Source organism: Strongylocentrotus purpuratus, unplaced genomic scaffold, assembly GCF_000002235.5.
Source record: "Strongylocentrotus purpuratus isolate Spur 01 unplaced genomic scaffold, Spur_5.0 spur5_scaffold_10, whole genome shotgun sequence".
NCBI classification, from domain to species: Eukaryota; Metazoa; Echinodermata; class Echinoidea; order Camarodonta; family Strongylocentrotidae; genus Strongylocentrotus; species Strongylocentrotus purpuratus.
In genome coordinates this window covers 27,116,310-27,143,408 of record NW_022145595.1, presented here as the reverse complement: position 1 = coordinate 27,143,408, position 27,099 = coordinate 27,116,310, and the positions used below count along the sequence as shown (strand labels likewise).

The 27,099-nt window shown below is 38.7% G+C and overlaps 2 protein-coding genes across 2 annotated transcripts; one reads left to right on the top strand and one right to left on the bottom strand.

The window, feature by feature from the left end:
* The first annotated feature begins 6,971 nt into the window (after window positions 1–6,971).
* LOC115918467 lies at window positions 6,972–11,397 on the top strand. Its single transcript, XM_030979937.1, has 4 exons — window positions 6,972–7,082; window positions 7,825–7,944; window positions 8,740–8,927; window positions 9,705–11,397. The coding sequence occupies exons 2-4, from the start codon at window positions 7,834–7,836 to the stop codon at window positions 10,357–10,359; spliced, it is 954 nt and encodes a 317-aa protein (XP_030835797.1). The 5' UTR covers window positions 6,972–7,082; window positions 7,825–7,833; the 3' UTR covers window positions 10,360–11,397.
* A 3,790-nt stretch (window positions 11,398–15,187) lies between these two features.
* LOC115921773 (transcription elongation factor SPT5-like) lies at window positions 15,188–26,808 on the bottom strand. Its single transcript, XM_030979935.1, has 9 exons — window positions 26,146–26,808; window positions 25,047–25,280; window positions 23,976–24,104; window positions 22,314–22,532; window positions 21,707–21,862; window positions 20,388–20,464; window positions 17,472–17,524; window positions 16,257–16,427; window positions 15,188–15,642 (listed from the first exon to the last, which is right to left on the bottom strand). The coding sequence occupies exons 4-9, from the start codon at window positions 22,396–22,398 to the stop codon at window positions 15,339–15,341; spliced, it is 846 nt and encodes a 281-aa protein (XP_030835795.1). The 5' UTR covers window positions 22,399–22,532; window positions 23,976–24,104; window positions 25,047–25,280; window positions 26,146–26,808; the 3' UTR covers window positions 15,188–15,338.
* Window positions 26,809–27,099: the final 291 nt, after the last annotated feature.

The following is a 27,099-nucleotide window of genomic DNA, read 5'->3' as shown; positions in this document are numbered from 1 at the left end:
GTTGCTAAGACAGGACCCAGATTGGCTAAATTCTAGATATTCTGGTCGATAATTTTTGGGGCAAAATTAACAGTTTTACTAACATAATTCAAATGCTTTGCCGACTTTTTAAACAAAGTTTGTTCTTGAAAACATTAAAGCTCACCCGAGGCTTGCCCGACATAGCAATACACATTTTATGCAGACTGGATTCCAAGTGTTGTAGTTCAATCATTAATGATAGGGTAATGGAGTAACTCGTCACTATGGGTTCCCGGGAAAGAAACTTCCTTAAATTTGAATATATTAGTAAACCGATTTATTTGGCTTGGACTATTTCCATTTATTGAATTGAACTTTATTTGATTCCAATCACAGTAAAAATGACATTATACATTGTTGTAAAACATAGGCAAAGAAAAATACATTGAAATATATATGTTGTAAAACATAGGCAAAGAAAAATACATTGAAATATATATGTTGTAAAACATAGCCAAAGAAAAATACATTGAAATATATATATATATATATATATATAAACATTGGAAAAAAGAAAAGAAAAAGAAGACATGATTAAATCTACTAAAAGTATAGGATGGAAAAAGGTGCATCCGTAAAAGCCACAGTGGCTTGATAAATGGGCACACCCTGAGCCCGTCACAATATAATTGACAATAAAAAGCTCAGTCAGCTGGAGAAGAGTAAAGGGATAAACAACGTTTACACAGTGGCGGATCCAGGGGTGGGCCGAAACGGCCGCGGCCCCCCCTATTGGCGGCGCAAAAAAATTGAGAAGGAAAAAAGAGGGGGAAAAAATGGGGGGAAAAAAGAAGAAGATAAAAGAAAAGAGAGAGAGTTCAAAAAAGAGGAAAGAAAAAGAAGAGAGGAACCGGGGAGAAAGAAAGACAACGAAATGGCACTAAAAATTAGTGACAGTAACGACGAATAAGGGAAAGACAAGGGGAAGGGGGGGGGGGGTGCGTAAAGGCGGATGCATTGAGGGGAGGGGGAGGGGTGACTGGCCGTATTCTTATTTTTAGGTTATGCGAAACTGAGTCTAAATTATGCTTCTTTTCAAAAAAATCTTAGCCCAGTGCTTGTTTATGTTAAGCCGGAGTGCATGAAAAGGTTAGTGTAGAAACACTTCTGAAAAGGCCGCGCCCGGCCCCTCCAAAGAACGGCAGAATGGTAATCCATAAATAATGGATTATTATGGGGTCATTCTTGATGGCTTGGGAGTCGTTAAAAGGAGGGGGCCGGCCCTACTAAAATGGTAGTGACGGTAACGATGGATAAGGGAATAAGGAGGAAGGGATGCACATGCAGGCGCGTACGCAGGGGGGGGGGGTCGAACCCCCCTCAAATTTTTGTCAAGTTGTCAAGTTGGTCCTGATGTGTATAATGCGTAGACCAGGGGTTCTCAAACTTTTTCTTTGACGGTCCAGAAGCGATTTCTATGAAAGCTGTAAGGTCCGAAATGACACTTGTATACTGAAGATAATGAGGCTTGTTTTTGGTCTATATCTGATCCAAGGAGAATTGTTACAGTTTAAAAAAAAAAACAGAACCGCCAGTGCTTCCACTCGTTTTAATAGAGTTTCCTGAAAAATAACATCCAATATCCTGGAATTTGAAGGAATTTTCTTAAAACTTTCAAAATGCCTCTTACGTGGATTTCTTATTTGGATGAATCGCTATGGCGTTTTAATATATATTAATTATTGAGTGGGCTTATTTTGCTTTCTAATGGATCCATACAACATGGCAGAGCTTGAGGGGCCTGGCAGAGCCTTTTCAAGAGAGAAATTGTCTTTAGGAGAAAAAAGAGGTTATTTCTAAAATGAAATGAAAGGGTTATTGACTTTCAAGAGAGAAAATTGTCTATAAGAGAGGAAGAGAGGTTATTTCTAAAATGAAATGAAAGGGCTCTTGTCAAATAGCCCTTTCATTTCATTTTTTCTCTCGAAATAAACTCTCTTTCTCTCTTATAGACAATTTTATGAGATGGAATCTTCAATCTGAAGCCTTTTTGTGCTCTTTGAAAATGGCACACTGAATGGGGCAGTGCAATTTAAATTCCAAGGGATGGATTAGAGTTTTTATCGCTCTTGAAAGTCAAATAGCCCTTTCATTTCAGAAATAAGGCTCTCTTTCTCTCTTATAGACAATTTTATACGATGGAATCTTCAATCTGAAGCCTTTTTGTGCTCTTTGAAAATAGCACACTGAAAGGGGGCAGTGCAATTTAAATTTCAAGGGATGGATTAGAGTTTTTATTGCTCTTGAAAGTCAAATATCCCTTTCATTTCATTTTAGAAATAAATTCTAATACATTCCTTGATATTTAAATTGCGCTGCCCCTATTGTGTCCTCTTTTTAAAGAGCACAACAGAGCCCTCAGATTAGGCAGCAAGTAGCAAAACAAACCCGTAACACTGGACACAACATTCAATGGGATGATGCCCATATCATTGAGTTTGAAACGCACTTTTGGTCAAGAATGGTAGAAGAAGCATCTGCATAAAAAAGATGAATCCTTCACTGAATAGGGATTCTTGCTATACACTTTTACCTTTGTGTAAATAATAAAAGGTCCACGGGCGTGGTTGTTAGAAGCTTAAACTACATAAAACTCTCTCCAATTTTGCAGGGGGAGAGTCTTTGTCGGGAGTCTTTAATAATAAAAGGGATAAATCCTTCACTGAATAGGGATTCTTGCTATATGTTACCTTTCTTCGCTCCAGTGATCTCGAGGCAGCAGACAGCAAGAAATTGTGTAAATAATTTGCTGTTGCCGGGAGTCTTGCATGGGGCGGAGCCCCAGGAAGTTCTTGAACTTTAAAAAAAATTAGGAAATTCCAAATAGTCGTCATGAGCGATAGAAATTGTAATTTCCTCCTTGAGGGTCACATAACCCCTTTCATTTCATTTTAGAATTTAACCTCTCTTTCTCTCTTAAAGACAATTTCATATAACTTCTGTTTTCGTATTGTTGTACTTTTGTCCGCAGACTACTTAAGCACATGTCGATCCAACTCAGTCGGAAATGTAATATGTAGGCCTAAGTGTAAAGTAAAGTTTCAAGTTCTTCCTTTTTTCTTTCTTTCTTTCTTTCTCTCCCTCTCTCTGTCTCTCTCCTTTTCCTCTATCTTCTTTTTTAAAAACATTATTCTTTCTTTTCTTCTCATTTTTCTGTGTGTGACATGCGTTACGCGTACGTCTGTCAATGTCTTAATATGGTAGATTTACATTTTGATGTTTCCCTTTGTAGGTGCATCTTATTCCAGAAAGTGCCCTATTTTGATGGTGCCCCCCCCCCCCCATGTATTGATCTTGATAAAAAATAACTTTCTCATTAATTCTATTTCCAATATATCTAATACTTGCACTAATCTCCAATATTAAAAAAAATCGTCTACTTTCTCTCAAGACGACATTATATAAAGGATTCATTAATGCAAGGCTATCTCGCGAGTAATCTCTCAATTTCTAACTTCCTGCATTCCTCATCTCCCAGTCTCCCTTGCTTTAATATTCCTCGTTACTTCCTTCCAATTGAACTCCAACTTAATTGATGTTATACACTGTATCTATTCTTTAACTACAGGTAGATGCAAATGTTACTCAAAATCCATTATATAAATCACACTCAGGATACAGCCAACTGACGAGAATTGCTTCAATCTATATTTTACATGTATCATTATGGTTTTGGCTATGGTTATGGCTATGGTGATGAGTTGTCTAGGTAACATGTTGATGTGTTTGTTAAAATGTATTACCATGGTGCACCTTCTTGGTTGGGTATGTATTAACGTAAGTTCGTGCCTTTACATATCACAGTAGAAATAAATGTTTTATATTTGATGAAGAATAATATTAATATTTGGAGATTAGAAACACAAACAGTTTCCATAACCGTTCAAGTGTTTCAAGAAAAAGTTAAGCAAACTTTCTCCTGGATGTAAATTCACACTAGCGTATAGCACTAGCGAGCTCTCCGATCTAGGCTAGACTCTTCGCGAGCGGTTTCATTGGAATTTTAAGCGGTTTCATTGGAATTAATCGAGAAATTCCCCTCGCTAGCGTGTAAATAAAAAATACGCCGGCCGGCCATACGTAAATGGCAGTGACGGTAACGACGGATTAAGAGGAAGGGGTGCATACGTGAACTACAAGCGTATTGGGATGATCATACTATCATTTTAGAGTGTGCAATCTGGGTCGGAATCCAGCACAATATATTTATAAAAAAGAAGTTCACATAAAAGCACTCATGATAAAGCCGCGCCCGGCCCCTACAACATCATTTTGGATTTTCAGATGATGGGTCGGGTGGCAGGGGTAGGGGGCAAAGTTCGCCCCACTCTTTAAGTACCCCCCCCCCCCCCAAAGGGCCACTTTTACTTTGTAAAGAAGTGCCCCTTCCCCTTTTTAACTCGGATAAGCGCACATTTCATCAACACATGTGCCCCCTTTCCTATCTGATAAGGGCTATTTAGAAAAATGAGGCCCTTCATAAATAAAAAGTGTCCCTTTTCATCGCTGGTAAATGACCATTTTCATATATGAGAAGTTAATTCTTTTTACTTCAGTGCGCTCTTCACCTCCGATAATTGCCCCTATTCAAATATGAGAGATGCTCGTTTTACTTTGAAAAGTACCCCTTCCCCTCCTGATAAGTACTCTTTTCATCTATGATGGGTGCCCATTTTCACCTTTGCTAACTGCCCTTTTATTTTGAATCGTGCCCCTTTTCCTTTCTAATAAGGGACCTATCCCCTTTTCATAAATGCCCCTTTTCACCTCTGATAAATCAATTTCTGATGGATGCCCCTTTTCCGTCAACAAATGCCCATTTCCCATACTCATAAGTGCCCTATCTCATTTCTGGTGAGTGCCTCCTTTCAGGTGTAAGAAGTGCCCCGTTTGAACCTTTGATAATTACTCTTTGTACCTTGACACATGCTCCTTTTCTTTTCTAATAAGTGTCTTTATCCCTTTCGCACGTAGGCACGGGGGGGGGGGGCACGTGCCCCTAACCTGCTCATCATTAGTCTTGCACCTAATATAAAGCGACAAAGAGTAATTTCCCCTAAAAAGGTCGCTCGCTCGCTCGCATTTATAGATGATACAATATGTCACTTTAAAACAAATGTTTTTTCAGTCTTCCGTGATGCTTATAACCCCCATCATGATTTGTTTTTTCCTCTTTATAAGATGTAATTTTTCACTCTGCGACCTCACAGATCTTACATTTTTTCTCGCTCGCAAATGAATATTCAGACAATCACACCCAGCCGAAAGTGTGATGCTTAAGCAATATCTTGTATGATATATAAAGAAAAACAAATATTGAAATCGTCCCTGATAATGGCATCACAATGAAAGGGTATATACCAATGTCTAAAAAAATGTATATTTTCGCTTTGAGATTTCGCTTTGTAGGTGCCCTTTTTTGTTGGTGCTTTCCACTTTGGAAATAGCTCCGCCGCCCCTGCTTACGCATTAGCGCCAGCGTTAATTTCACGCTTGCGTGCACAGGGGGTGTCTGTGTGTGTGTGTGTGTGCGTGTGTGTGTGTGTGTGTGTGTGTGTGTGTGGGGGGGGGTTCCTCTCTAGCTCTGAAGCTGATTTTTTTTACCTGGATTCGTGCGATTCGGTTAATACTTTTAGAGGGAGTCTGAGGGGTGATGTGCCCCCCTCTGAAGCTGACATTTTTTGGATTTTTGAAACAGGATTCGTGCGTTTTGGTTAATACTTTTTTGGGGAGTCTGATTTGATTTCAAAACACCTGCAGTTAATGCGGGATTGGGTTGCAGCCTCTCTTTCCCCGAAAATTTAAAAATTACCAATATGCATTTGTTATATCTTATCTCGTATATTTTGGTGACAATTAACACTTTTCACAACATACATAAGCTCAAATTTCCGCTCACTCGCCAAATTATTAAACCAGGAAATAGATATTGGGGGAAGAGGCTTCAGCCCCCACTGATGGAAATGTCAAAAAAATTGCGCGCGAGCATAACTTGAAAACGGGGAATGTTGATATCGGACAAGAGATGTGACGTGAGCATGTTCCCTTTCCAAAATAATTGTGCCCGCTTGTAGGTACCAGTACACTATTAAAGTACAGTGCTTCTAATATGACCTTGTCAGTATTGGTAAGTTTAAATAACGGTCTGCGCGAATTTCGAATTTCCGGCCCCCCCCCCCCCCCCCCCCCCCTATTGGAAAATCCTGGATCCGCGCCTGGTTTACAATATATCATTTAAGAAGTATACTATGCTAGTTCTAAACGACTTTGCGCTAAATAATGGTGTGGTGATCACACCAGCGCCAAACACTGGATAAGCCTAGCTGCTCCATGCAGATCGTTGCTTAAATAATTTCGCAGTGAACCTCATAAGCATTCTCTGTTGTTTAGAACCAGTAACCTGGACGACGAGCACGAGCACTTCGGTGCTATGTAGACCAGGGGTGTTTCACAAAGACTAAGATCGACTTTAGGTGGGATTTAACTAGGGCAGGCCATTCATGCCACTGGCTGCTCTCATCATTGGTCTCTCAATTATGATCTTTAGATAGTATTTTTACCTTCACTAATGAAATATCAAGAAATATAAATTCTGTAGATTTTGTGACCATGATTTGTACTTTCCTTTAGAGATCAATGCCAGGAAACGGTGATAGTAAATGATGGCATGAATGGCCTGCCATAGTTAAGTCCAACTTAAGTCGATCTTAGTCTTTGTGAAACACCCCCAGGAGTACTACTCCATGCCTAGATTTTCAATTTGGTCAGTAATGTTTCATGAATACGAGTCCCAGACTCACACGCACGTACACTGTGAATCACCTTAAAATAACACCCTAAGAAGATGAGCAAACTCTCTTCTCGCACAACTATTATGCTCACATAATAGCATGAATACGTGTGCATTGATGCAAAGAATTCGTCTTGTCATCGAACGTCTTAAGACGTTTAAAGTATCCCCGTCATACAGTAGCCTACCATCGAATCGAGCATCCCTATTCTTGCTGCTAATACTTCGATCATAGGCTTTTTTACCGTGCTATATACGTAGTTCTACATAAGTGAGTACAACTGAAATATAATCATGATTCATTGTAGGGTAATAATGATATCAATGGTACAGGGTAAAGGCTGGCATGGATTTTGAAAATAAAAATTGTTGTTTTCCATGACATATATCTTACAGTTTAGTTCTGCATAGCGTTATGCGGTGGTCACATCCCGCCGTACTTGCAAGTGCGTGCTGTCTACGTGCAAAAACGTGGGCAAAATTTGGGTATCGGTACGTGGTGAGTACCGACTCCGTACGGATTTTGGAGCACGCAGACACACCGTAGGACTTTTAGTGTACGAGGAACTTTCGCTGCGTTCGGGCTGCGTTCGGGCTACCGATTAACCCCAGTGCGTGTGACGTGCGAGCCCGGTACTCCCTCCCTGCCTTTGCCACTCCCTCCCTACGTTTTCAGAAAAACGTGGCGGCCGTGGCCTCCCCAAAAACCGTACGGACTAAAAACACGCACGGCCGGTTGTGACCAACGCTTTACATATCATTCTTGTGTTATTGGCATATGTATTATGATTAATGCCCTGTCTCTTTTAATTGCGCCTATTAATGAAACAATGCTGGGAATCTCTCCCTTTATACTTCTTTGCATCATTTTTAAAAATCTAACCTCGAGTTTTGGTTGCAATAAAGAAATAATAAATCATCTTAGCCTCTGAATCTCTTTTGGTGAATTTACTTTTTTCGTATAATCATCTTATTCTTATATAATCTCATTAATGATATTCTGTTGTATGCAGGGTGTCGGAATGTCTACCGACAGCAACCCCCAGAAGCCCTTCCGGGTCATCATGTGGTGTGTCCCACGGTCTATTTCAACTGCGATAACAAAATGTTTCAGCTTCATAGACAATACAAAGGTATGAGAAGAAAAAAAATCACAATTCGAATGAATTAGCTATCATCTATTTGAAACTCTATGAAAGTTTTCTGTTTTATTATCGTGGTAAATAAATAAATAACCCTTATAACCCTGCATTAATAATTAGTCACCTTTATCTTAATCAGGATTCTCTTTTCGAAAAGATGGTCTTTATTTCAGTTTACAATTACATGTATTCTGAAACAAGTCAGGAATACTGTAACAATCATAGATTGAGCTGGAGAATTTCGAAGCATTAAAGGTGATACAAAGTTTGGGTATGGGGTTATGAATTTGGTTCAAATGAACATATTGGAAGCATATGCAATGTTATTATTTTCAATGATCGCGGTTGTCGCGGTTGAAAACGAGTCTAAAGTGATGAAAATTGAAAATAATTAACTCTTTATGTAGTTTAGCTCCCTCTCAAGACTGATATTACTTTAGCTTTAATTAAAACAATGCTTCTTGACTAAAATCGACCGATTGGCATATTCTGAGATTGTCAAGGTCGCCACCATGGAATGGCCTTAGGCGCTATTTTAAATATTTGAAATTTACCGGGAGCACCAATTTCTCGAAAGCAGCAGTGTTTTAGAGAGAGAGAGAGAGAGAGAGTGAGAGAGAGAGAGAGAGAGAGAGAGGGGGGGAGGGGGGGGGGAGGGATGCTTCAACTCTAAAGTTGTTGCAATCAATTTTTACCATGTTTACCTTACATTTTACAAAATACATTATACAAATACATTCTGTTTCCACTGCCATTGTGTTCTTTCCTATCGTATTTGTTTTTCAGATTTGGTTCGAGCCTTACTGTCTAGCCTTCTTTCAAGACTACGCCATGAAATACATGGGTTTGACGTTGCCGAGGAGTGTGACTAATTTTGATGCTGATGATTACATCGCTAGGGTAAAAGCTGCTGTGAAAGGAACACCTCTAGAACACCAACTGAAGCCAGAAATGATGGATCTCTCAATATTATTGTAAGTTAGTTTTAAGCCTCTATGTTGTATTTAGTTTGGTGACTCATTTTCATAATTGTTCTCATTATTTCTAATAATTACAAAATAATTATAGAGTCGTTAGGGCCCCGTTGCACAAAACTTACCATTGATGGTAAGTTTGCCATATCAATAGTAACTACTATGGAAACCTTGATTTTGATTGGCTGTTGAGCCCTGTTACCATGGTAGTTGCCATTGATGGTAAAGTTACCATCAATGGTAAGTGTTATACAACGGGGGCCCTAATAATGAAAGTATCACCAACCAAAAAATGTTGGAAAATATGCTAAGAGTTGTTAAAGATTCCTGAAAGTGTATGTCTCTCTCGTTTACTCTTCCTCGTACCGTGCCGTATCCGGAAAATTGATCTGCTGGATATGAGGGGAATCTCCTCTACAAATAATCTATAGAAATGATTTGCCATCTGAATTACATTCTATTACAAACTAAAATATAAGAAGCTCCTTTAATTGTGTGTTTTATAAGCATGGGTGCATAATGGGGAGGATTGCTCTGGGTTGCTCTGGTTGGGATATGATTATGAAAGGCGAAAGCTCCTCTATCCTATTCTGGAAACCATACAAAATGTGCGCTCTCCAAAATGGTGAAAATTTCATTCTGTTACAAGTGAAAATACAAAGCAATTTCTCACACTCACTCAGTGTCATGCTTTCTCTCCTTCTCTTTCCTTTCATTTCATCGATATGGTTCCTATAATCACTACCCTGCTCGCGATTCATCAACCTGTCTCTACAGACGAGACGGCGTCCGGGAGCAGCTGAATTCCTTACCTGAAGATCGATCTATATTCTTGAAAGACATGGCATACGGCGTCACCAACTTCCTGGATCTACTCCCAAGCAAAGAATCCGGCTTCAAACACACCTTCTTGATCCGTGATCCTGAGAGGATGTTCCCGTCATGGAGGAACCTACTCATGGCTCAGATGAAGGCACATCCGCTGCCGGGTCAGAAACCTATCGACGAGTCCACCTTTGACCTCACTACAGACCCGGGATTCATGATGCCGGGATACACCTACAAGTGCCAGTACGATCTATGGCTGCACGTCAAGGAACACTTTGACCCGGAACCAGTAGTGATTGATATTGACGAGCTCGTATCCAACCCCAGAGAGCTCTTACCGAAGTATTTCGCAGCTTGCGGAATGCCTTGGGATGAGAGGCTACTATCCTGGGATGCTAGTCCGGCGATAGGGGGTGAGTGGAAGACCTTGTACCCGATGGGTAGTGGGGGTGTGACACACCAAAGAGCGTTAGCGTCGTCGTCTTTCCAACCATCGCGACCAAAACTTCAAAGGTCAGACATGACACCTGATGCAATCAAAGCAATCGACGAAACCATGGACTATTACAAGAAAATGGCGGCAACTCGAATCACTTTGGACTAAAACTAGGGCTTTTTGCAGCATACTCCATCTACAAGAATTTACACGTTGACCTGCCAAAACCAAGTTGAAGGGGAAAAGGTATATTTTTGTACACGGCAAATGGGAGAATCATCCACGTCCTACGTCACAATCTACTGACCAAACTGACCAATGAACACTATGAAATAAAGCCATTTATTATCGACTGGAATAATCACGTGGTTACATACTGTAAGCCTATACCGTATATAATTATATACGGACCAAATATCTATCGGAATAATGAACCTATATGTCAACTGATTTGTTTTTCTTCTATTTTTTTCTGTTCGTTTTCTTTTTCTAAATAAGGGCTTGTTTGGATTTCTCGCCTTCTTACTTATTTTTTATATATATGTGTATGTTTTTTTAAAACTTTGTATGTAAATCATGTTAGTCTATAATGTATGTTTCTTTGTATAATTATTGTGATTGCTTTTTGTTTGCACGGCCATGCTTAAGAACAGCCATTGGCTGAAGTATGCCACCGTGATAAAATAAAAATAATAAAAATAATATATATATTTTTTTTAAACTTAGAGTAATCTTTCTTAACGACTTTATTTTTTGATTGAATAACCCCTTTAAACGATAAAGCTAAGTACATAAATAGTACATACATAACATAATAATGTAGATTTTTTTTTAATAGCCCTCAACCTGTAATACCTCAGTCACACCGCCAAACCGACTCCAAACCTGGCGACCGATTCTTGGGCGTTTGGTCCCCATGAAAGACCAGCGGCATCATAACGATACCGCTGAATATGGGCTATCCAGCCGTTTTTTTAATCTTGTAATTTATAATTTTATTCGTTATTGATTTACTGTGAATGCATGATGTATCTTTTATACAGAAATAAAACAAACAAACGAACAAACAAACAAATGTAATGTTATGTTTAGTCTGTTGTCGGTCTGGAGTTTGTCTCGTTGGTTTGACTAAGGTATGATACCTAAAGTGAATTCAGATTGTTGTTTGAATGCATTCGAATAAAGGCAATCATTGTTTAATCCTTCGTTTTTTGCATTCAGAGAGTGTTAGATGTGTTTCTTAACTCTTGAATGAGACGTTCAAAACTTGTAGGCCCGAATTCACAAAGCAAGGTTTGAGCTCAAACCTCCTTTTGTTTCGCCAAACCTCCTTTTGTTCTTTACAAACCAGGTTTGTAAAAAAACGCGTAAAACGCGTCATAATTATGACGTACGAAAACCAAGGTTTGTCGACAAACCTCCTTTGTGAATTCGGGCCGTATTGTTTATAAATAAAAGTTGTTTTAGTTGGAATGATCCAGCAGCTCCAGCTACAGCGTGTTATGTCTATTTCTTTCCCCCGTTTGTATCTGTCTACCTATCTTTCTTCATTGTCCACTAGTTACCCCCCACTCTTCTTCCCCTTCCATTCTCTTCCCTCGCATTACACCCCCCCCCCTCTCTCTCTCTCTCTATCTCTTTCTTGTCCGTTTTCTTTCTTTTCTCTTTCTCTCTTTTTGTCACCATTGATTGCGGGACAATGTGTCAATCGTACCCCTTAGCTATAGTATATACCCCAATGATATACATTATGTAGAAAAATGTACATGATTACCTCTGTATTGTCAATTAAACTAAAACTCTTAGTGATAGCTGTTGAGATGGATCGAGTGACACACTACATCATGACCCGGAAGAGCTTCTCATCAACATCTGACATCCTGTCTTTAAATAAACAATGAAAATGCAGCAATTTTTATACAAACTAAAAGGTCGGAGCTTTTCTGTCTTTTTTCCCATACACTGTCATGCGCAGTCATGGGCTTAAATTGAGGTTGAGGGGGTGCGCTATAGTGCTGCATTTCTTCAGCTACCGCCCCCATAACTTGTATACTACTAGTATTCGAACAACCGTCAACTGTTGTGCCTTTTTACCCATACACATTATGCACAATCATGGACATTTGGCCGCCACCTCTGGTCGGATATTGAAGTGGTCCCTGGGGGGTGTTTCACAAAGATTCTAAGTCGAACTTAACTCTAAGTTGGACTTAAATATTATGGAGGGCCATTTGTAGCCTTATAATGAAATATATTCAAAATCAAAAATTCAAGTATTTTAGACTTTTCATAAATTCCACATCAAGAACATGAAATCTCCCATGATAATAGAAAATATGAATGATTTGAATGTACATTTTATGCCTTTTAAAATAACTTTTACAAAATATTTTCAAGGATGCCAACGGCTTTCCATAACTGTTAAGTCTAACTTAGAGATAAGTTCAACTTAGGATCTTTGTGAAACACCCCCCAAGTTTGTTAGAATACATTTATTGTTGAGGTTGCATGGGTTGACCTTAACTGTGTATGTCATGCATAAAGTTTGCACCGATAACGGGTCAAGGTGTACGCCATTGTTCAGAAATATACAGTCAACAACTGAACTATTCATACCCTCACCAAGGTTAGTAATTTCATTTTTCATGCGAATAATTGATTTGTCCTGATTTATATTTCTTGTGAACGTGACATATTAAAGTTTACATCAAAAATATTGAACAGAGGCCCTAATGCAACCAGTCTAACTTTCATTTTTGAGGGGTAGGGATCAAATTTACAATGGGTATGAATAATTCAGTTGCTAACTGTATATGGGGATACTGGACATGGATTTATAAGGAAACGAGCTTAAGATCAGTCATTGTTTCTCAAGAATTGTGCATCGGTTTATTAAAAGAACAATTGGCTTGCTCTCTTTTGCCATCAAATTAATTCAGACTAAAATGTGCATTAGAATTTCAACGAGCGCAAATTCGATAGAAAATGAGTTAAGAATATTTAAGCTAATTTCTTTACTGACTTCGAAGTGATATTGACGAAGCTATGAGGGAGTGCCTGCAGAACGTGCCCCAGTGCCGTATATATGGCACTGACATGCCACTCCCCATCGACCCCCACCCCCCCCCCCCCCCCCCCCCCCCCCCATCAAAAACCCATCGAATTGGATAATGGATTGAAAAGAAGAGAAAGGGGGGAAAGAAGGGATAAAGAAAGCAAGGGTGGAAAAAGATAATTATAAGAAAAATGACGATCCACACAGTCATAATATTACCCAGTCCAAATCGGTGGCGCGGCAATATGCCAATTCACATTTCTCAGTAAGAGGTTTGCCCCCCCCCCCCCCCACAAAAAAAATGGACCCAAGTTACATGACTGAATCAGGATCTGTCTTACAATTAAAATTAGGGACTTTTAGATTTGCACGACGAGAACGTCCTGTGATATTCCTGTAGCTCTCCTCTCCTTATAGAAATGAACTTGTTATTCTCGATGAAACCAAGGACATTAGTTAAAGGCGAGGCAAAGAAATATTCTATGCTCCAAAGTACAACCGAGTGGCGCTGCGCTTTCTTTGACTTTCATGTTTATACTTCTGTCTATCCAAGTGATATTTGCAGTTTAGGTCCAAAGGCTCACACCACACCGCACCATAATTCCATATCATACCACACGCGACATCATGAAATCTCACATCTTTGTATATCTATCTCTCTCTCTCTCTCTCCTCTCTTCTTTTCTCTACGATTTCCAATGTATTTACCCATGTATCCATCTCTATTGATATTTCTCTCTCTCTCTCTCTTCCCCCTCTCTCTCCCCCTCTCCCCCTCTCTCTCTCTCTCTCTCTCCCCCCTCACACTCACACTCACATAATACTATCAATTTTCTGAGAAAGACAAATTGTTGTTGACATAATGATTCGTTTGGGGAGGTGCTATTTATTATCACTATGAGGCTCCACATCACCAAAATGCCTTTTCAGTTGACAAGAAGATTTCACGAAAGAGCTACTATACAGATTACACGCAAAATAAGACGTATATGACTTTACATTACCTTGAATCTGGAAATGAAAATACGGGGACAATGTTAGGGTTTTATCGTTGAAGATAAATATTCAAAATGATCTCAACAAAATGACGAACAGTGACAACAAATAAACAACCAAATTAAATCACCTATTTGGAAGCAATCAATTAATATGACAATATTTTTTGTTGTTGCTCGCGGTCAATCAAAATCGTCTGTTCTTTGAACTTCATTCACATAACATGATAGACGAAGTAATGCGATTGTTCAGTTTTAAAAAAAAAGAATGTAACAAAGTAATAACAGGTCAAAACTTTATCATTATCCACATCCATCAGTCGCTTATTCTTTTTCTACATTAGAACTTTCAAGTATTTCTTTTATGAATAATCCATAAAGATCAATCATAATTGCTATATGAAAACTGGCAATGGATAAGAAGCGGGAAGTGAATAACAAAAGAAAATAGAAAAGAACATAGTATTAGAGAGTAAGAAAATGATATTAAATTGTAGGAAGAGGGAGAGGGTGTCATAGAGAGAGTCATAAAGAAAGGATGGGGAGCAAGAAAGAGAAATAGAGAAAGATGCAAAGAGGAAAAAGAGCAAGAGATCGGTGAAGATAGAGAGATAAATAAAGACGAGAGAAAGAGAGAGAGAGAGAGAGAGAGAGAGATGGGGAGGGACAGAGAGAGAGAAAGGGAGAGAGAATAGGGGCATCTAACTGTAATTTGTAGTATCTGTACTTTTTTAAAATAAGTTTTCATGGCCACGAAGGTTGTTAATTTTCTGCGCATTCAGTTTTCAACGTACTAATATATGTTGAAGTAAGGGAAAATCATTGTCGATAGCTGCAAGACAATAGGGACTTTTAGATTTACACGACGAGAACATGGACCGCCATGTGTGACATCCTTTTAAGGTAATGTGACGTCCTTTTAAGGCACTGCCGGGCACGGCCCAGTGCCACACGCGGCAGTCCACGCTCTCGTCGTGTAAATCTAAAAGTCCCTAACATCAGAAATACATATACGTAGTACTGTGATCACACTATGGGAAATCCCATTGTATACACCCCATGGTATAGGGTTATGTTATCTTTGGTTGGTGTGGTGACTACAAAGTACCGTCATATGAGGAAGAAAAATCATTTACTGCTGGTTGCACAAAGACGCTTGACAAATCTATGTCTTTATAGGGAACGATGCGCACTTGACCGGCATTAAACATCGGAACAAAGACCTCCTTTACACCGTCTCCATCCACGTCCGCATAAGTCAGATCGCCTATTGTGTTGCCCTCTGCTTCGAACAGCACGTCAGCCTTGTACGACCAATCAGATGGGTCGGCGTCGTTCAGAGGTTTGACGACGTACACCCTGCCATCATCGTCTCCAGTCATCAGTATAAACGGCTTCATCCTGCCAATGCCAAGTGAAAAAAGATATAATTATCGACCATGACGGTCCTGAAACAGGAGGATGTTGAGAGAATAGTGGCTGGAGATGGAAGGGTTTTAGGATGTGACATCCACCTCATTATTATTTTCAAGTTCAAGTTTTATTTCAATTCAAATCCATAAAAAACATATAAGATACAGATTATATACAATATAGAAAACACAGAACACACATAAAATGGAAACATGTCTAAAAATATACCGGAATTATACAAAGTTAATCAGCAATAGAAATTAATTGGGGAAACTGCAAATAAAACCATAAGGTTCTGTCGAGGCAGTCCCTGTTATTAAAAGATACATACAAGTTCCAACAATTGGCTATAAAAAATATAACAATAACAAAACAGTGTACAAAACATAGGAGACGTATTAACACGCACAAATTATTATAGATTACAAATTTTAAGATTTTCGGTCAGCAAATTTGGAAACTTTCTGCGGATATGGCCAGACCTTTAACATTTCATTTGCTCGATTTCTTCATAATGGTTCTTTTGGGTATCGAGAAGCATAGGAATAATTATATCCGAGCCCCCTTCCATCCTGGCTACGCCACTGATGGGGCACACATACCTTGATTGATTAATGTCAGGGAAGAAAACCTGTGCTCTTCCTGGGGAACCTCTTCCTGGTCGAGGGTTAGGTTCCGGTGGTTTGAAGCCTTCAGCTAACACGTGTTGGGTCCATTCACCGTTCTCCCAATCATCGGGGATCTCGAATGCTACCAGTTTCCCGTTTGTCGTGCTGAAAAATTAAAAACACTTTCTCCGTAACGGTTCTAGCATCACTGCCTTCAAATAATTTTCTCGATTATCAATAAATTTAAGCAAGGCACATGTATAGAAAGAAGGAAGTTGATGCAAAATCCCCCAAGCTTCCCCCTTCCCCCCTCCCCCCTTCATCGAGGATGGTAGAAACGATAGACCAACATATTAAATTCATTGAAAGGGTAACGTTTCGATACTTCATCTTGCAAAATCTTCACGCTCAAGGCCAGTTCAACTGAACGTTTTCTAAACTAAATACAAGCTTAAATGTATTTTTGAAAGCAAAACTTCAACAAAAAAATCAATTCGCTGTGTTTTGTTTTGTTTGAACAGATGTTTATTTTGTTTCTCCGTAGGGTTAGACGGGAGGTGGGAGGGAAGGCTTCTATACCCTACCCACATTATTCTAACCTTCGATTCATCGTCTTGCCATAATGTTTTTGTTTAGGATTTTACGTTCTTGTCATTCGTTGAACAATAATTATCCTTACCTTTTGTTTATTTGCATAAGACAAAATTGGTTCTAGGACAATTACCTCCTGAGGAAAATTTCCACCGAAAATAATCTTCTTTTATTATAACCAACTTATTATCAGGGTGGACTTCCCCTTTAAGGAACAGGAGGGTAATTTTCCGGGAGGGGGTTAATAATTGTCCTAGGGGGATATTTTCAGGGGTGGGGTAATTGTCATTGGGGTAGTTTTACGGGGGGTAATTTTCCGGGGGTGATTTCCAGGGGCTAATAATTGTCCTGATACGGACAAAATTTGTTAAAATATTCTCTCGCAGCTTGAGAACCATGAACACCATGGCTCATGTAAAGTTGGGTATCAGTCTTTTTATTATATAACTCGACATCAGAACAATCACACCGCTAAATCTACTCCACACCGACTCTAAACCGACCGATTTCAATTCGGGCTAATGTCATTTTGTGTTCGGTTTGTGTTCGGTTTGTCATCGGTCTGTCGTCGGTCTATCGTCGGTCTTGTTAGTGTGACCGGATTAGTCAGTTTTATACCTGCTGATCGTAGCTACGATATCCAGTCTTCCATCCCCATTGATATCATCGATCTATCGAGGAGAAAAAAATGATGAAATAATTTTTTTTGCCCATTTCGTCTATCATCCATATGGTCTAATAATCATTTGATGTATATCATTATTATGATTATATGATTATTATACCATATGGGTAGTAGACGAAATGGGCATTATACAAAGTGGAATTTAGACGAACTTGAAATTAGACTAAATGAGCAATAGACCAAATGGGTAGTAGACTTATTGAATATTAAACCAAAGGGAAATTAAACCAAATGACTACTAGCCTAGATGGTAATTAGACCAAATGACAAGTACACGAAATGATTTTTAAACAATGTGGATATTAGACGGGCTGGGTGTAGACCAAATGGGAATAGGCCAATTGGGTAGTAGACGAACTGGTCATAGACCAAACGGCAATAAACCTTGTCGCCCCGAAGAAGAAGAAGGTGCTACTAAGTTCAATTCAGTGGAATGATGCAACAATAAATGGGACAGGTGCAATGTGTAATGCTTTTAATAAATACTTTGTAAATATAGGCCATACACTGTCTTCTTCTTTCGTAAATTCTGGGGACTGTATGCAATATGTAACAAAAAGTAATTCATCTGCATTATCAATTTATCTTTAAATGCTGGTATTGTCCCAGATAAACTTAAAATTGCAAAATGATTCCCATTTATAAAAATGGATCAAAAGATAATTTATCAAATTATAGGCCCATATCTATTCTTCCTATTTTTTAAAAGATTTTAGAGAAATGTTTATATAGTCAAATTCAAATTCAAAGTGAATTGAATGATTGGCCTGTTTTTAGATCTTAACAAGGCCTTTGAATCTCTTGATCACTCAATTTTGTTCAAAAAGTTGGAATGTTATGGTTTTAGAGGAATTGTACTGGAATGGTTTAAAAGTTATTTAAGTAATCGCAAACAATATGTTGTATTAGAAAAGTTTGAATCACAGACAATGGCCATTATTATTTCTTTTATATGTAAATGATATTTGCAATGTTTCAAAAGTGCTAGAACTAATATTATTTGCAGATGACACTAGTGTGTTCATGTCCAATCAAGATATTGTAGCTCTTCAAAATAGGTTTAATGCAGAATTTGCTAAACTGGTTGATTGGTTATATACAAATAAACTTGTAACCAATATTTAAAAAAACACATCGATGTTACTCAAATAAACGTCGAAGTGAAGGAATCTGTTATTAAACAGGTCACACATTTAACATTTTTAGGAGTCACAATTGATGATAAATTAAATTGGGAGGAACACAATGGCTGGTGTCGTCTGCAATAGATTGGCTAAATATGTTGGTGTATTTTATAAATTGAAATATGTTCCTAAAGAAATATTGATGATTTTATATAATACATTAATATTACCCCACTTAAATTATTGTATTCTTGTATGGGCATGCTCTAGTATACAAAATACAAATAGGCTTTTAATTAACTACAGAAGAAAATTATAAGAATTATATCGCACAGCCAATACCTTGCCCATACTATTCCTCTTTTTTACAACCTAAACATTTTAAGAGTAGACGATATTTATGTGTATTAATGTGCAATTTTTATGTATTTATGCTTTAAAAAACTTTTACCAAATTCTATTTTGCGTTATTTTCAACTTAATAAAAATATTCATGGCCACCAACCCAGGTGTTCAAAAAAAAAATCATATTCCAGGGGTAAGGACACTAGTTTCCCAAAATACAATTTTCTTTAGGGGTCCCAACATTTGGAATGACAAACCAATAGATATTAGACTGAGCCCATCACTGAATAGTTTTAAAAGAAAATTTAAACTGTACTTATTAAGACAATACTCAATAGTGCAATAACCTATATTTTAATATGCATCAGACAGAAAAGTGTGTGTTGGTGTGTATGAGAAAGAATGTATGTGTAAATGCAAATTATTTCCCTTTTTTCTTCCTTTTGTAAAAATAAATAATTTAAATAATGTACTTCGTTTTTTATACAATTACTGGAGACAGACTTTTACACAAGGCCCGGCCATCCTGTCTAGTCTCCAAATACTTTCATTAATGTACATATTTAAAATGTTTTCCCCTTGTTCCTCATGTCTTATGTGTTATTTTCATGTTATAATTTGATACATGTATTATATTGTAACTTTTATATGTTTGTATTCCTTTGTATATTTTTAATGAAAGTATTGAATAAAGTGAACTTGAACTTGAACTTGAAGATGATGTGATCCCCGAATGACTAAGCCCTGCGAAAAAAAATCTTAGGCTGGGCGTACGAGTTCGTTGATAACGCCATCTTCGGCAGCTTGCAGCAAGTGTAGGGAATATTATAGAGATATGAAAATAAGAACCGGTCAGATTGTCGACTACTAACCGAATTCCTAATTGCAACCTTTGATCCACACTTTACCTAACCTTAACCCTAACCACAACCCTTACCTGAACCACAATTTCAACCCAAATCCTATAAAATCCCTGACAGGAGCAGCATTAATGTCAGTAATGTGTGCATCATCTCCATTCCCTCAGAAGTATTCTTTAATGAGACAGTATAGTCACCATGGGAAGGGGGAGGCATATGAAATCTAATAGCTTTCGTCATTATGTCAATTCCTCTCCTGGGTATGAAATGACATGTTTACCAAACGGATATTGGCGCTGTGCTAACGTTCAAACCAAAGGCCTTCACATAATACATACAATAAATGTTTCTTATTTAGCACATTATCCAAAGAGAATGTTGTTTACTTCAAGGAAATTATAAATTAATGAGAAACAAGCGAAAGAGAGAAAGATTTAGCCGCTGGATAGGTACAGGTATGTCTTAAGTGCACAATTACACGACAGATACCAAAAAGTCAACTATATATTTAAAAACTTACCAAGCTATCAAAGTACATGTTGCCTCCCTCGTTTTCTATTATTCGTCGCGTCAACTCGAAGAAGTTTGGTGCGTCATCTGGAAAACAATTTTAAACTTTCATAATACACTTTTTAAACTACAGTAGAGTCCAAGTATTAATGTGATTTACTGGAGCTTTTGCATAGTATGCAAAAGCTCCAGTAAACCACATTAATACTTGGAAGCACAAAGCATTGCTGATATTTTTTAAGGGTACAATTTTAACTGATTCGTTTGAATGCTTGCTATCTTTGTATTATAGAAATGAATTATGACTACATTTTCCATTTAGATGGATCATGACAAACTCCTTAAACTCTTTTAAAAATCTGCAAATTACACCAGATTTCCTTTATACTAAAGCACGTATATTACTGAAACGTTGTGATCTACACGAGCCAATGGTTGCTTTGACATGGCGAAATATAAACTTAAAACGCAATCCTCTTAAAGGTATAGACCAGTTTTGGCCATGCGATTACATTGTGAAAGAAACGTTGTAAAATCGATCAGAAAAGGTTGATCATTTAGCATATAAGTATTGGTGTGTACTGCAAGGTTCTGGACTCATCAAAATGATAACAAATTTGGCCCAGTCTATAAAGTTACAAGCACTGTACACAGAAAGATGTATATGGGACCACGCGGTATCTCTAGGCCGGATCGATATGATAATTTACCAAATATATAAATTAGTTGGCGGTTTCCCGGCAAAATTTGTATCATCACGTATAAGTAAAAACATATTCTTTCACATGATTGGTAATAAGAGCTTCCATTTCATTTTTTGAGAGGGGGGCGTTTCCAAAACTGGTCTATACCTTTATAACTGGTCTATTACCATTCTTTTATAATGAGGATACCACATACTTTGTATAATGATGTTTAAACATGTTCTTACTTATTGTTTAATGCTGTTATGAATTTATGTTCAAGATTTTGTTATTTATATTATTATCATATATTATATTTGTTAGACTATAATGTACCTCATTATGTTTAACAGGGCTTCATGGAAGACCACCGTTATTGGTGATAATGAATCACCCTGTCTTAAAATCAGAAATAAATACATAAATAAAAAAATAAACATGGTAAACGTTGCCGTGCAATCATAAGGGTGAAGGGTCACGGCAAACCATGACAAAGTATTAACACAATAACTAGGCCTACTATCATCATCATCACCACCATCATCATCATTACCACCACTACCATCACCATCACCATCATCATTATTGGTGCCATGGATACCCATCATTATGTCCCATCGATTTCACAATTTAATTTATATCTTACTATCATCATCATTATCATCATCGTCATCGTCGTCGTTGTCCCTGGCATCGTATTTCTTCTTGACTTCGTTCTCGAAAGCGCCGTCTTCATCACTGTCGTCGTCTTCATCACTGTCGTCGTCTTCATCACTGTCATCGTCTTCATCACTGTCGTCATCTGTTTGCAAAACATAAGTCTTATTATTAATTTACGTAACCGAAACCTAACATACAATCTCATATCAACAACCCAATCCATGCTTTCCACAATCCTTACCTTCGACATGTTTGATAAAATAAGTCCAAATGCAATTGTTGCCTGAGCACATGTCGAGTCACCAAATCGTGTCTCATGAATCAGAAAGAATATTATTCTAATTGTTTAATAACGACGATTATAGGTAGAAATTGATTTACCGATCGAGATTGAGATTGAGAGTCGTTATTATAATTGCCAGAAAAAGACAGAAGTTATCTTTAAACTCATTGAATGCGCTTTACCCGTTGAATACTGAATTATCTAATTCCCATAGACTTAACACAGGGACCACCAGCTCCCAGTAAGCAATGGGTTAACAAATACAGAATACCGTCATAAATGAAAATACACTATGTAAATGTACTCTTACCTACGACGTCGTTCCAATGCACTTCAATACTTCGGCTGAACAATTGCGTTGTGAATAGGGCGTGGCGTGTCACGGATGGGCTCATCTCAAAGACATGGTACTGGAAGTTTGGTCCTGCATCCTCAAAGAGAACACTTTCCTTCCATGGAGTTCTGAGAAGAGGATCCTTCTTGGGTTGCTTAAACCACACCAGGGCTGTCTTTACATCTCGGATATTAGCTATCAAGAAATGATTTAACGACAAATTGTGGAAATTGTTGTATTATTCCCCCCCCCCCTCTCTCTCTCTCTCTCTCTCTCCTTCCTTTTCTCTAGGTATGATCGCACTTGTCTAATGATTTTCTCATTCTCTAAATAACCTTTTACGAGCATTTAAATGCCCATCTATATCTGATAATACTGATGAAAATAACAATAATAGGTTTCATCATCATCATCATAATAATGATGGTGATAATAATAATAAAGACAATGACAAGTTCAAGGGTTTTGGGTGCAAAATATCCATTCAATATTGTTTAGATATTGTCTTCACAGGTTTAGATGGCAATACTTCGACCTAAATTCGCAAAAAAAGCAGAAATATATGCCCAAATGTTCGCGATATCTATCCAGGCCGGATCGATATGATAATTTACCAAATATATCAATGAGTAGGCGGTTTCCCGGCAAAATTTGTATCATCACGTTTTAGTCACAAGATATTTATTCACATGATTGGTAATAAGAGCTTCCATTTCATTTTTTGAGAGGGGGGCGTTTTCAAAACTGGTCTATACCTTTAACATCATAATCGGTGAAAAGAAAGCAGAACCGGATCAAAACTAGCACATCACTAGCCAATAAGGCATTCTCTATCAACAGTAGGGTACTGGCAGCAAAAAGGCTCAATTTAAATCTTAGAAAGAGACTCGTCAAATGGCTGGTTTAGAGTGCAGCTGTTTATGGCTATGAAACTTGGACTATCAGGAGAGCAGAGGAATGGTTGATTGGAAGTTTGGAAATATGGCTGTAGATACAAATGAAAGTTATTAGTTGGAGGGACAGGGTCACCAGTGAAGAAGTGTTGGATAGAGTGAATTTACAAAGGAGCTTGAGAGAAAAATCTGAAGACGGAAGAAAAGCTTGATAGGACACATCTTACGAGCAGGCACGTAGCCACGGGGGGGGGGGGGGGGGGGGGGGCACGTACCCCCAAACAAAATTGTCCAAGATCGGTTGAAATTTTTTAGATCCCTTTTTGTTGACCTCGATCGATTACATGTATATGCCCCCTCCCCCCCCCCCCCCCCCCCCCCCCCCCCCCCCCCCCCCCCCCCCCCCCCCCCCCCCCCTCAAACATCAAACTCTGGCTACGTGCCTGCTTACGAGGGTAACATGCTCAGGGACATATTGGAAGGGGAGATGGATGGTAAACGGGGAAGAGAAAGAACAAGAATTGGTTGGTGTCACACTTGATAGGTTACATCAGCTGACTTAATGACGAAAAAGGCTAAAGATAGAGATGGATGGAGAAAGAACTAAAGAAGAATCTGGTGTGTGGACCTGCCCTTGGCAGAACACATGAGACAGAGAAGAATAATGATAATGATAATGATAATGATGAAAATAATAAAATAAGACATGAAGACACATGAAAGTATAATAGACATAGATTCTTACTACTATTAGTTCTTCCAGCCAAGATATCCTTTCTGCCATCATGGTCAACATCTATGAAGATAGCGTTCTTGAACCATACAGTATCTGGATTCGTCTTCTGGGTCAGGTCAATGGTCTCCGCGGGATACTCTGGGTAATCAGAAAATAGAACATTCATAATATACTAAAAACGTAGGAGCAGGCATATAGAATTAAAACTGAGTGAGTACACATGAAACGCCTATAATAAATTTATATCTCTTATAGTTTATCAAATAGCACGCGTTTGAATCCTGCCATGTGGTAATAGCGTCTTCTGGATATCTATCTACAGTTACCGCTTGCGACCAATTTGAAGGAAAAGTAAAGGGATAGAAATAAAAAGAATAATATGCCGTTCTTGTATGACGCATACAAAATCACATTATGATATAAGGTCTCTATTCGCTTCCATTGGACTTTATATATTTTTACCGGCGGCTTTATAAGCTCTGGCAACCGTAACGCTAAGGGCATTCAAAGAATGGATCCTACCAGGTACCTACTTACAACACCTGGGTCGAGTGTGGTATATACCCGGCCCCCCCACTCAGTGTTATTTAGGGTACGCATATGCTCGTTCCCTCTTTTTGAAGGCACCCCCTATCTGAGGACTGCCAACATTTCCGAACCCCCCTTTCGCGGGCTTTTTGCGGGCTTTTCCTGCCTTGGAGACCCCCCTAAATTTTTTTTTTTACAATTCTCGGGCCGGACTTTGTCGCACGAAAAGTACCCCTTTACCGGACATTTTGGCAACACGCATGCGGTCATTCCGACCCCTGAGTGGGGGGGGGGGGGGGGGGGCTGGGGTATATGTAGATTACTGTCTTGCCAAAGCTGGGACGTTAGTGCTGCGGCGGGATTCGAACCCCGTATAATTCGACAAAGATACGGATTTGGGGTTAAGGTCGCAATCGGATTTTAGTTAAGGTTTAGGTTAAGAGTTAGGGAGCCATCCAGCGGTGAACTTCATAACTCAGCTGTTGTAGGATATTGATCTCTGAGAAATCATTGGCGGAACATGATGCTTCGCATAAGCTCATCAAATCTTACCCTGACTAGCAGCATCTATGAGTGTGATGCTACCGATGTCTTACCCTGACTAGCAGCATCTATGAGTGTGATGCTACCGATGTCTTACCCTGACTAGCAGCATCTATGAGTGTGATGCTACCGATGTCTTACCCTGACTAGCAGCATCTATGAGTGTGATGCTACCGATGTCTTTTGTAGGGCGAAGGAAACCACCAGGAGTGAAGTAGTAGTCATTACTTTTGAACACGTCCCCTGAGGACAGAAATCAAATAGTAGAAATATAGTATTGCAAAGAAAGTGATATCCATGATTTTTGGACAACTAACCCCAGGACCATCACCCTAAAATAATACCCCATTCCCATCCCCAATGGACATAAAATAGGATAATCGATTTAAAATATTTAAAACAATAATAACCTGTAAACACTTTGAATTAATGGAAAAATACTTTGAAATAGACATTGATAATTAATTATCATACAAATTAGAAATAAAAAGATCACTCAAGTACTTGATGTATCAATATAAAGCAGTGTGAAAGACAAAATAATTTTCAATTAATATTTCAATTAATATAACATTAATGTCATGTATGTGTGAACCTAAGCGCAATATTGGATTAAAATGAAACGAGACCAACACGATATACTTGTAATGGATCTACAGAAAGCTGGGCTTCTTACGACCACTCCCCCTTTTTTAAGGAGAATACGCTGCTTATGATTCTAGAGACGTCACAGATTAACTAAGAAACATAAAGCAACGAGGGGCGGCAGTGCCCTAGACAGGGGTACTTCCCCATAAAGTTTTTTGCTTGAATATACCCCTGCCATCCGAAGCCACGGCCTATAGAAAGTTAATTGGTTCTAATGTCAAAATCTGGTCACCTGGTAGGAGGGAGGGGGGGGGGGAGGCTTATTACAGATCATTCTGTTTTGACTGGAAATCCATGTTTGTTAATGTTTGAGAGTCCATTCGACCACTGCTTGGAGCGGATCCAACTATCATTTGAAGTACATTCAACTCCAAAGAAATTATCCTAGCTCGAGCTGAAACGGCTCCTCTGCGTTAAGAGAGTAACATATTATATATTATCTTGTTAAAATAAGACTTACAGGGCACAGCTTCGACAGTGCTAGGCCAGATCAACCCTTCAGCCAGGACTTCGGTGACCAGACCATCGTTTCCATCATCTTGTAATTGACCAATGACATCCCTGACCACGTAAATCTCATCGGTAGTAGACGGTGTCGGATCGAAGGTATTGATAACCAGATCTAACTGGTTTGGATTGGTTGGGTTCGGTAACAAAGCTGTTCCAGCTGCGAACGCCAAATTGATGACATCTTTACCCTGCTGAATCGGCGCGAGAGCACCCAGAGCCACAGAGGCAGTGAAACAACCGATGAGCAGGAGGAGTGCAAACTTCATGATTCGAGGCCCTTTTCGAACAATTAAGAGTTGGGGAAACTTCTGAACTTATTATTTATTCAGATCGATGTCTAGTCTCGATGCCTTTTCAGTGTCTACTCAGGAGTATGTAGATGGAGACCCCACTTTCACCACCTCGTCGACAAACAGATGAAATTCAACTAACGGTCGTTGTTTAATTGCATAGAAATGTACTAGCATTCCATGAATATATGTTTACGGTTAGCAAAACAGGTACATGTCTGAAGTGTGGTGTAAAACACACGCAATGGGACTGGCAGAGCTCTTGTCCAGACTAGATATGATTGTCTCTTTAAATACGTAACAACGGCGGACTCGCATGTAATCACTCACGCATCACGAGGCTGCAGCCATATAAACTAAAATCATTTTGGTTTTACAATGATTGCTACAGTCATGACAGTTTGCAATGTAATCGCCCCACAATCTCCAGAAATGACGTCGATCAATAATAACAAGAAAGTCGACAGTAGTGCCTCCTGTAAAAGGATGGTGTACAAGCAGTGACAAGTATTTTTACATTATATCTCATATATCACGCATCCTATCTCTGTCTAAATTCAGGATTTAGGACTCACGGCACGTAAATGTGACGTGAAAACAAGTGTATTAAAAAA